The 12,429-nt window shown below is 35.6% G+C and overlaps 1 protein-coding gene across 8 annotated transcripts in view; it reads right to left on the bottom strand.

Moving 5' to 3' along the window:
* MYCBP2 (MYC binding protein 2) overlaps window positions 1-12,429 on the bottom strand; it is a 197,523-nt gene that overhangs the window by 145,040 nt on the left and 40,054 nt on the right. For all 8 annotated transcript variants that reach the window (XM_083820540.1, XM_083820544.1, XM_083820543.1 and 5 more), the window contains exons 7-12: window positions 12,228-12,299; window positions 9,180-9,276; window positions 4,262-4,335; window positions 2,964-3,102; window positions 2,113-2,189; window positions 367-571 (exon numbers count right to left, since the gene is read on the bottom strand). In XM_083820540.1, the coding sequence (XP_083676666.1) occupies window positions 367-571; window positions 2,113-2,189; window positions 2,964-3,102; window positions 4,262-4,335; window positions 9,180-9,276; window positions 12,228-12,299 (664 nt within the window). The remainder of the gene's footprint in view (window positions 1-366; window positions 572-2,112; window positions 2,190-2,963; window positions 3,103-4,261; window positions 4,336-9,179; window positions 9,277-12,227; window positions 12,300-12,429) is intronic.

Genomic DNA, 12,429 nt, shown 5'->3' with positions numbered 1-12,429 from the left:
TGATGCTGGTTGTTTATTGGGGTAAAATTCAAACCAGCAATATTTAATGTCATTGGAAAACTTTACTGAAATACAAGGAAGTTTCAAAGTTCACAAGAGTGAAGTTTTCATAAACATCCAATTTTTGCTTAAAGCATAACTTCACAAAATTAGCTGCTGTGCTTACACCCCAAATCCCTTTAGTATGTGGTAATTACTTTAATACAACTCTCAAAAACTATTCCTATAAAATATACCTATTACATAAAATAATTCTACCGATGGCGTGCTTTCAAGTTCTTGGAAAATGTTAACGATTTTCCTTTGAAATTAAAAAGTAGTTAATAGGCTTTTATAAACTACTGATCAAGCAAACTGAATACATACTTGACTCTCCATCCTCTCCTTTACTAGCAGAACCTGTGAAGAATATACTTCCATCATCTGCAACAAGTAAGGCATGTGAACCATCATGTCCAACAGAGAACTGAATAATCTTTGGAGATTTTGTGATTGGTAGTTCAACCCATTTTCCTGCTGAAGGTCCACCTTGTTTGATTCCAAGGCTTTGATATTTGCCAGTATAATAAATCTAGGAAAAAAACAGTATATCATTTGCAGTTACACCACAACACTTCAACATGTATCAGTTTGAAGCTGCACTGTATTTAATGCCTATCACATTTCAAAATGTATGGAACTTTTCCTGATATAACTATCTCTATCCTAAACCTATGAATTTTGATTTAATGGGAGAAACATCCTGACTGGATTCTACTTGGTTTGAAATATGCATTCTACTGAGAAACAGATAGTTTTAGTATCTAATTGGCTTTACAAATTAAATACACAAGAAGAAACTGTTCAAGAGAAACTATTAAGAGGAAACTAAGTGCTAAAAACATTTAAGAGAAATGTCTCTGTAAAAGCAATATGGTATAAATACAATATAAATAATTAAACCCACTAATTTTCTATGAATGCTAATATGCTTAAATATATATATATATATAAAAAACTTATTTTCAGTAAATGCATCAGGCCAGTGAGCACGTGAACAGTAACATAAAACACAACGTGTCACTTGAACAAATACAAAATGACTGATGTGGACAAAAGACTTCCTCTAGACAGCACTATGAAATGGGTGTGTTAACTTATGTAGGCACTTAAAGCCATTTTTCATTATGTCTTATACAGTGTATTTTATGCTTAAACACACAACGTAAGGGACCAAAACTAGGAAGTTTGCTGACTTTAACTTCAAGAGAGCTCTCAGTCTGCAGATCAAAATAATTTATCTCCTCCTATAGCCTGAAGAGTTCTAGCTTGACCAAATTCTAGGTTTCGTATTATTAAATTTTACTGGGAAAAAATAGTTAAGCTTATATGTGATTATTTTCATGAATCTCACTGTTGTGATGAGAACATAACAAAGCCTCATTCCAATACAGCAACAAAATTCTGAGCACAGGAAAAAAAAGATCTATGCTTATACATGTGAAATAACATTACTTTTCCAAACCGACATACAAGCACATTAAATAATGTCAAAAAGTCATAGTGAAAGTAAGCAAAACTATTTCTAAATTTCAGTGAATGTGCAAGCACCTCTGAAAAACAGTCTCTACTAAGCAGAACCAATGTATCAAATGACTTAAAATCAACCAAAAACTTTTTATGGGGGAAATTTCATGATAATTGTCTGAAGGACCTGAAAAAACAGACTGAGACAGAAACAGCTATTGTTAGATGGCTTATGGAAAGTCATGAGGAAGTCAAAGATTTTTGCAAGTGTGCTAATACATCATTTGTAGACAAAAGGTAATCTCTCTCCCTCAAATATAAAACAAAACCCCACACTGTCTCTAAGTAAGAGTGACTGTAGAAATTCCTATAAATTCAACCAAACAAATAAGCCACAGATTACCCAAGGGTTCCAACTACTTATGTTTTCAATTATTTGCATTTTTCCCTTTAAAGAGGACTCTGAAAATTTATTTAAATACAGTCATATAAATTCATTCTAACATATTAAGAAGGCAAAAAGAAATTGTTGAAAATAGTAATTAAATTTAAAAAATAGAAATATATTGATGCAACTTGCTGTTTATTACAAAACATTTTCAATACCTTTCCACTAGCAGTTTTCATAAGGGCAAACTCTCTTCCAGCACCAAGGACAGCTGATTCCTCATCAAACCCTGTACCTGTGCAAGGAAGATTGCAGATAACGAGTCAGTTTTACCAGGCAGTTCCACAGATTAGTGTATGGACTTAACTCCATCAGGGAGAGTTTGTAACAACAAAGGTTCTAAGAAAGCTGCAAGTGAAACAAATTTTGCTGCCAGAAGGCTTACTGGGCTAGACATGGTGGAGTTGTTCAAACAGGAAAAAAACACTAATGTAAGAGCAACTGCACTTGGTCAGACAAAAGGTCCATGTAGCCAAACATCCTTTTGTTCTGCCAAAAGCAGTCACCTAAAATAGCAAAAAAACAAAGCAAATGCCAAGTGACTTTTCCAAACTACCTTCATAGATACCAATGGTTTACCATCTCAGAAATTCTGACACAAAGGCGGTTTCCAAATATGTTAGTATCTATCTTTCAATGCATTCCTTTTCCGTGAATCCAGCCAGCAGTCCTTTTAACTTTCATAAACACCGACCCACAGCAAGGAGTTGTACAGCTTAAATACATGTTATGTGAGCCTTGTGATGAAGTTTAAGTTTCAAACAATGCTATAATTATAAACTAAAGGAAAATACTGGAAAAGACAGAAAGACTGTGGTTCAAAATGACTGTATGGCTTACTATGAGCCAAGCAGTGTTTAAGCTGTTTCAAAAACCTCATACTTCTTGATATTTGTAATGGAGTTATACCTTCCTTCACATAATAAAGGCAAACAAAGGGAAGGGCAGGGTTTCAGTCTTATTATTTGAATTACTAGCTTACTATTAACCTTCAAAGAACAGGACTTACTGATAATGTGCAAGTCTTTTTCCAGATCAAACAATGAGATGCCACAGGCATGTAAGCATTTTCTTGCAAGCTTAAGCTGCAGTTCCTGTTGCAGTACTGGCTCAGTACTAGTTGCAAATATTCGCACTACAAAGCCATCCTGTAATAAATAAAATATTCACTTTTTTATTGAACAATAAATACACTGATTTACTTTTCACGGTCTAAGTGCATAATCCTATATCAGAGCAAATTATCAGATGGCACACAGATAAAGTAACATTTAGTACAGAGGAAAAAAGAAAATGGCACAGAATGGTCTGAAGAGAAGCATCTGACAGACCTTAAAAATATTTTGAATTTGCTACGAAAATAGTGAATTGATATAGAAATAATTAGCTCCCAACTTCACCACAGAACTCTTGCTTTCACAATGATTTATAACCTTACTTTAAGCCCTCAACTTCTCCTGGTTCATAACTCAAAATTCTAAGTGCAGTTTAAGGATGACTTATTTAAATAGTAGCTAAAAGAGGTTTCTGTTTACAAGTACATTCATCTGGCCATGTTAAAAACAAGCTGTCTGAACAGGGAAATTGGTTAATACTGGTTTCCTTATAGATGCATGTCTAGTATCTGTTGCCTACCCTGCCCCACCCCCGTCCTGCTCCATCCGTGTATTACAGTTTTCTCATGGGCAGTAAACAGTGACCAGTCCAGAACTATGAATGCAATAGCTGCCTGCCAAAGAAAATATACAACAGCTAACACGGTTTCGCCTCTCATCGAAGCACTTATTAGGGTTTCCACAGCTTTGGCCAATAGTCAATTTTCATATAAACTCTACTGGAATGTAGTGTATCTTTGCTACCTCTTCTATTTTTGCTTCTATTTTTGCTACCTCTTCTATTAAGTCTGTCTGAAATTCTCCAACAAGTACCAAAGCAATTACAGGAAACGAAATTAAGATAAAAATTGCACTAAGCAGCTTATCCCACAGAGCCCCTACAGAAGAACATGTTAAAAAGTCATATTTTTTTTTCCCAGAAGGAACGATGAAGTTTTTCTTAAAACTTATCTGAAAGTTTTATTGAAAGTTTTATTAAAACTTATCTGAAGGATTTCCATTACAAATCAAACTTGTGTGAATATACACATACATGGCAGTTTCTCATTACCTTTAGCTACATGGATTTCTTCCTTAGTTGTGGTAGCTAAGAAAAAGCCAAACTTTGAGCAAAAATGAAATTGCATACGTTTTGTAAAATAAAGCAATTAGGTGAGGTAAAAATAGTTTACCCATCATATATAACACTTACATCTCTAGATGCTGCTATTTGATTAATATATTCTCCATCAGTGAAGAGGATATTCTGCCCTTCAGTATGACAATCTGTGAAAGATGGAGTGCGCTGATTAGTTAATATTAACATACATACACAGTTCTCTGCTTCCACTTAATTTACTCTCACTACAGTCTAACTACAAGAGTTCTAGTTAGATCTGCAAAGAGAACATACTGTCCCGATAATGTGTTATTTTATGATTTTTTATTAGATCTCTTCTCTCTCACCTATATATTACATATATTACTCCTCCGTCCCTTTACAAGTTATTAAAACTATTTCTGTTGTGTGAAATGTAAGAGGTTACCCTGATATTTAATTGTAAAATAAACTACTATTCATATGTGAGGGGTAATCTAAATTTTTGTAACAGAACTTTCAGTTTTGCATGGGAGTCTTTCCCATGTCCCAAAGATTTTTTTAAGTAAGGTTCATTATCTTTAAGAAAAATTTACTAAGTCCAGCATATAAAACCTACAGAAATAAATGAACGTGAGATAATCGAACTTCTCATCGTTTGTTTTTCCATTGTTCATCAGGAGAAAATCTAGCGCTTTTTGTAAAACTGTAAGACTTATACTTGCATGTATCATGCATTTATTGAAAACAGGTCGGCCACTTCCAAGAAAAAAGGTAGGGAGAGAATTCTGCCCACATTAAAGAAAAAAAGAAGACGACTACTTTCTCTACAAGTTTAGAGGTATATCCCTATACAATGTCTTCTTTCCTGCTCTGCTGATGGAGCTACTAACAAGGGAGATTCATGTCTTGTAAAGTGTCTCCTTCATTGATTACACAGAGGAAAGAGGCCTCTTCCAAAAATACTATAGGACAACTATTTTATGCTCTAAGTACCTGCATAATAACCTAAACAAAGTTCCAGCATTGGTCAGTTTATCTAGCAGATTTAACGCTAGATGAAACATACACAATATGCTTCCAGCATAATCAGCAAATTTGTTAGTTTTTGCAAAGTAGGTAGAGAAAGTACTTTTAATAAAAATAATACAGCTGAAAAAAACATACTTGAAGAACTATTTACAAAACCAAAATCTTATTTACTATTTCCTGCTATATTGTCTAGTCCTATAAAATATCTTACAAGGAATAAAATATGCGTTAGGTGGCCTACTCTAATTCTCACATCTTGAAGTAACAGACCTAAAGTAGAGCACATACAAGTATGAAACACAATGTATGTAAGCATCAGGCAGGATGGAGAACGGCATATGCACTGAAATTTGAAATACTGCTCTTTCAACACTAAGCTCAGATTTAATGACTGAAGTCAGTTCACTTTATTCTCTATGCTGCAAAGTGGTATTAGTAATGTAGCAGAAAGAGTTGTCAATAGCTTGAAGTTCCAAAAATAATCTAAATGACATTTCTGAAAGGCTACAGGAAGCTGGATGTCTTATAGGTAAGTATTAAGATCCCTTGAATGGCATATGACATGCTAACACAAGTGTAACTGTCAAGGAAACGGGATATTCTTGCCATCACTTGATCCATATTACATTGTTTGGCCTAATTTTTGAGTCATTACTATCGAAGAGATAAGCCTCCCAGTAAACAACTTTGGGGGGTTGTTCATGTAGTTGTCTGGTTCTTTTGGAAAGGAAACTGGGAACAGGTGTGCCTTTTTAAAATAGATTCTTCAGAAGACTCCCTAAACATTAGCACTTGATTAAATAACCCAGATGCATCAATAAATATCAAATTAATGGGGAGAGGAGAAAATGGAAATGTAAAAGGAGAAAATGAAAAAGGAGAAAATGAAAATGGAGGTGAATGAAGTATCTGCAAAAAGTAGGACCGTGGAAGTATCTCAGCTAGCAAGGTGCTCTTCTGATCATCTGTAGTCTTATTCATTCATTATGACTTTGGAAATTATTCTGGGGATCAAGAAAAGCTACTCAGGGTTTCTGTTTGGAGAGCACTGTAGCAGAAGGTTTTTATATCTTACCTAAATAACTTAACTATAGACACAGGCTAGTCACAGCCACTTCAAAGGCTCCAAGAGAAGATGACTGTCAAACATCACCTTCCATATTCATACAAGGTGTCATGAATGTAGTGCCTGCTATTAAATACTACTGAGCTTATCTTTTTTGGGCTCTACAATATAAGAAGGATATAAAAATACTAGAATGTTTCCAAAGGAGGGCAACAAAGATGGTGAAAGGACTAGAGGGCACGACTTACAAGGAGCAGACGGTTTGTTAAGCTCAAAGAAGAGGAGACCGAGGGTTGACCTCGGTGCTATCTACAGCTTCCTCATGAGTGGGAGCAGAGAGGGAGGTGATGATCTCTGCTCTCTGGTGAGCAGTGATAGGAGAGGTGGAAACGGCTTAAAGTTGTGTGAGGAGAAGTTCAAATTGAATATTACAAAAAAGGTTCTTCAGTAAGAGGGTGGTCAGGGCCTGGAACAGGCTCCCCAGGGAAGTGGTCACAGCTCCAAACCTGTCCGTTGTTCAAGGAGCATTTGGACAATGCTCTCAGAAATACTGTTCAACACTGACGTTGCCCTGTGTGGAATCAGGAGTTGGATTCAACGATCCTCATGTCTGCCTTTAAACTCTGCCTATTCTGTGATTCCACCTTCAGTTGTGGTACTATGCAGACCAAGCAAACAGCCCTTAGTTCCAAAATACTTACGCAGTTTTAAAGAACAATGAAACCTTCTACTTCTTCAGCTGAATGCAGCAACCTTTCTCTAAGGTACATAGTGAGAATTACCATTAAAGAAACAGTTAAGATGAAAACCTCCTCTGTAAATTCAGGTCCAATCACATAGCAAATCGCAGAATTTGGTGATTATTGTACGATATCTCTACTGGGAAGGCAAGATCGATAGCTCAAGGATAGTGTATGAAGCTTTGCAAAGGCATTCATTAGATGCAAGAATGTTGACAAACTGTCCGGTAGTTCCACATACATTGTTAGATTTGCTAGATCATCTGTCAGAGCAGAAACGCTGCCCTTTGAAAGAGAGGTTTATAGTTTCAAGAAGCTGGTGGATCCTACCGTCTGAGAAAAGAGAAGATAATGTTCCACAGTTCATAGAGTTTTCTAATGCCACATGACTTCCAGCTACTATCAACTCCTCATCACGTTACCCAATCTCCTACTCATCCCTTTACAAATAAATACGAATGCCTTATTTAAATGTGTTATGACCAACCAGGGCTTTTGAAAGAGATTAACTCCGGATAGAACTACATCTGAATACCACACCAATTTGGAGAAAATACTTGGATTCATATCCGTGTTCAGCTGTTAGCAAGGTCACTGCCCTCTAGTTCTATCCGGTGTGGTTTTTCAGAACTATAGAACATGCTATGAGACATGGGACAGCCCTTACTATTTAGAGTTATGTACATACTCGGGTTTCCTCAGGATAGGTCACATACTTGCACCCACCTCCCTTTTTTTCCTTTTAATGGGAAACAGAAATAACAAGAAGTGGAGCCCTTTCCGCTTGTTCTAGCCAAAAGAACAAGGCCATTACCTGCTCATAATAACTAAGCATGAGATAAATGCGTATAAGTGCAGAAAGCAAGACAGCAAAGTTCAAGGGCTGAAGTACAAAGGGTAGCAGTTACAGACAACACCTAGCATCCACTTCAACACTATCACAAACCACACAAAACACAATTGTGTGACAATTTGTGAGGGATTTCTGAAGGGGTATTTCCACGGTTTTAAGACTTGCTTTTGCACTGAAGGTTTAATACATTTCTATTTAATTTTTGTCTTTTTGTAGTATAAACAGGCTGTCTTGCAGAATGACCCTTGTTTTCACCAAGATTTGCAGAAGAAAGCTAACAGCTTTGAGGTGTAGACTTCAAATGTGTTCAAGTGTCTCTTAAGGCCTGCATAAAAAATAATACTTTGCTTATCAGTGATAACACAGTTAAGGACCTCAAAGGACCCTAATGGTTGAAGCTGCCTTGAGGTGAAGAAAGTGGAAAAACAATCCTGCGAGGCAATTTGTCAGGTCCTTGAACATGCTCTCTCCCAAATTTCTCATATATCCCCATACAGACCAAGCAGCTTCAAGTGACACTAGCATTTTAAGGACTATGCAAATGGTTGCACAGACTAGATTCTACATGCACACTTTGTTTCAGAAAAATTGGTTTTGAAATATTATTTTTGAAATACGAGAATAGAGAATTTTTCAGAGGTTTCAGTCAGTGCCTTCTTACATATGCCAAGATGCAATACAAAATCTTTCTTCTAATCTATAAGAATAAACCTGTCGTTGTTTGATAAAAAGATATTCTTGTGCCCTGTCTGTTTGCATGGGTAGCTAACAGACAAGTTTCACCAGGAAGCCATTAAAACATGTTGGAGGAACATCCTAGTTTTCTAAGCAGAGACACAAATTATAAGGCTCCTATGAAAAAACAAATAAATAACAAATACACTAATTGAAGCATTAAAAGCATGGTCCATCAGTGTTCGTTAGTCTCCTTCGGTTTTTGGACATATTTCTGCCTATATTCAAAATCAAATGGCTGTAGTCATAGTTTGTGATTACCTCCATTTAAAAGATACTGGAAACAAAGTCATACCTAAGCCATATTATTAAAGCCTGAACTAGAAACAAACAAAAATTCTTTAAGAAGGAAGCTAAGCTCTTGGAGTCTTTAAATTGAGATAACTACACATTTTTTTAAAATTACAATATTCTTGAAGTAGTTGGTGTAGATGCAAAACCTCGGAATGAAATCCTGCAGCTGGTCTAATGCAGCAAATCAAAGCCATAATAAAGCAGTCTTTTTCTCATCTCAAAATCTATTGTGATTTCTCTTCTGCCTACTTGAAAATACATAGCATGTAAACAGTAAACTATAACCATCTTCTCAAATCTGGAGGTTCATACCTGGCAAAGCAACTGTACCGTCTTGTTCCAAAGTTTCAGGGTTTATTCTTATGGCTGTCATACTGTGATTGTTCGCATCTCTATATAATAAATAGCCCTGGTAAAAGTAAGAATATATACATTGGTATGAAAATAATCTCAAATACATCAAAGGTTAATGTCAAAAATGAAAGAGAGTCGATTATTATTTTAGGCATTGTGTAATTTTTTTTGAAACATTTCACATTAAACGTGCTTTACTTTGATAATCAACTCTCTTTTCAATAATTAAATTCTTGGACAAGTACTGGAAATTTGGCACCCTCCACACTTTCCACACAGTGATCAGCATGCTGATACTCACATACAGCTTCTGAAGCAACATAGAGTAAATCTGTTCTTCGTATGTGTATAAAATACAGTTAAAAGCCATGGCAAAAAACATATTACTGTCCCCATTTTCTAAAACAGTGAAAGATTTGCATGAACTCCAGGAATAAGATGCATATATTGACCCATATAGTAGACTGAACATTAATGAGTAAGTATATTAAAAGACTAGAAGATTTTTCAAAAATGTAAGTTAACCACCTTGACTTCCACTAGGGACAGTCTTGTTTTGCAAGCTTTCTAAGCCCTTCATGAAAGAGATTCCCCCAAAGTACATAGGGATTTTGGTGACAGCAGCCATGACACAAAAGGTTACATAAAATGAGCTATTATATTGTTCACTTCCCAGTTCCTAACCAGACCTAGGTGAAGGGGCATATTTAGGACTAATGATTTCCCCTTCCAGTTTCTCCATATGTAGAACACCTTCAACACGCCCAAATTACCTACATGGTCAGCAGCCCACATCAACAAGTATACTGATGTGGTACATCTTTTAGTATACTTTAGCATACCAAAACAGTATCTTCTCTCTGTTCATATGTGGGTTTCTTAGTTTTCTGTTTTTGTTTTGTCTATGTTTGATTTAGTCACCAGTTTAGTTGTTTCTCAGTAAAAAGGTTTACCTACCTGAAAGCTCCCGTTTGAGGTTTATTATTTACAGCTATAACTTTGAGTGCACAAACAAACACGGACAAATATGTTTTGCTTTACCTTAATCTAGATAGCCTGCATAAGCCCACAATTCTACATAACACACATATGCATATGAGAAGCACCTGGCAACTTTCCTCCTATGTCTTTTTAGATCTTGCAAAGCGTATTGAACCCTTCAAAGATGCTGAGGAGCAGCGTAGGAACACAGTCAGGGAATTTACATTTAGAGAACATTTCTCCTATAAATGCAGCCACATGAAAGGAAAAAGATTACTGAAGAGCACCTATGAACATATTCATTAAATGTGACTGAGGCCAAGCAAAGTAGTATTCACTTATAGGAGGGTTCCAGAGACCGATATGAATAATGACTAAATAATAATTCTGACAATGGCAGTGTCACACCATGAGATTCGACACTGTCTGGCACTTGCTTGAAGCATGACCGGTCTCAGGTGGGGATTTACCCATCTAAGAATGAATGCATTTCACAGGGTAGTCACTGAGGCCTAACGTCAAAATACATTCACTTGCCAAAGAGTCACGGACCCTAGTTACGATAATCTAACTTGAATGAATGAATACATCTGACCCTTTTTCTTCCATCTAAACTACTTGAATTTTCCTGGATACATTAATCAAAGCCAAAGGAGAAAAAAACAATACACAAACTAGGAAAAATAAGTAAAGACCATTAAAGAAGATAGAAAAGCTTTAGTCTGAAACAACACGCATGATGAAATAAGAAAAATCACTTGAACTTGAGCTGACTTAACCTAGCAGCTGAAGGGAAGTGAGACTGTGGGCACATCTCACCTCTTTTATGGTCACATACTTTGCAGTAAATGAACCTTACGTATCTTCCTATAAATATAGCACCAGACTGACTGTTTTCCAACTAGCACAATTGTGCACAATCACTGCGTGAATGCATACAGCTGTACAAGCATGCAAAGAATAATATTAAATATATTTATAGCTATGTGCAGAAATGTCCAAATATGCAACTGTATGTAGTAAAACTGTATGGATCCTATTCCTTTCCAAACTGATAAAAAAGTTTCCTGAACGAATGCATCCTCACACATTTGCATCAGTATATGTTTTGATAATCTGTCGTAATACTAAAGAAAATCAGTTATCATATAAGCTATCATCTGTAATAACAGAATATGTATTTATAATGAACAATTTCACTTCAAAAGCATGGTAAGGTGTATACCTAGTTTCACACAGGGACAATGAGATCACTTGGTTAACAGTAAATATACAATAAAAATATTAGTACAAAAATGTAGCAAACTCAGTGTTCTTTCAATTAGTTGTTTGGTGTTGCTTTTTTTTTGTTGTTGTTGTTGTTCTGTTTTTTGAGAGCACTGAGTGGTAATAACAGGATTCTGAAAAACAAACAAAAAACCCCCACACCAAAACGTTTTCTATAATGAATGGCAAACATATAAAAAAAGTTTGCTGATATTCCAGAAACTAACTCTAAAAAAAAACAAACCATCCAAATATAGTTTACATTTCCCTGGGGTAACATCAACAATTATTTCTACTTATGGTTTATGTACCCTTCAATCCACACTCAATGACTTAAAGAGCATTTCTATGTTTTACTGCAAATGTTTTTAAAAAAAATTGTAAATTGGTATTATAAGCATTTGCTACAGTACTTTGCTGCAACAGCATTTTTACATCCACCAACTTATTTACTGAAGAAGCAGACATCAAGTAAGTGTGACTGCACAATTCATAAACTTAAACGTTGAACCATCATACTTGGAGAAAGTCTTCCAGTGACAACGCAAATAAATGACACTTCATTATTCCCTTCTATATACCATTAGATGTTCCTTATTTTCCACAATAACTTGAAACTCAGTACCAAAGAAATACTTTTATAAATAAAGTCAAAGGAGCAATAGAGTATCTATGTAAACTTTCTCTAAGCCGTTCTCTACTTAAATTACTCTTGGAAGGGTGGGGAGGGTGCTTGTTACGTTTTGAGTATTCACCTACCTGAGCATAGCCTAACCAAGACTTCTTCTCCTTTCTATTTTTGATGCGGGATGTAGAATTATATATATGGCCCTGGGAAACCAGAAAATTCCATTTGTTAAACAAATATCAGAATGACAATTCTACAATTAATCAATCATTTATAATCTAAACAACATCTTCAGCCATACTGAGAAGTGAAAACTGTAGGAAAATGCTGTAA

Source organism: Anser anser (assembly GCF_964211835.1).
Source record: "Anser anser genome assembly, chromosome: 1".
In the NCBI taxonomy this organism is placed as follows: domain Eukaryota; kingdom Metazoa; phylum Chordata; class Aves; order Anseriformes; family Anatidae; genus Anser; species Anser anser.
The sequence above is the reverse complement of the archived record's forward strand: the minus strand, read 5'-3'. Positions and strand labels throughout refer to the sequence as shown.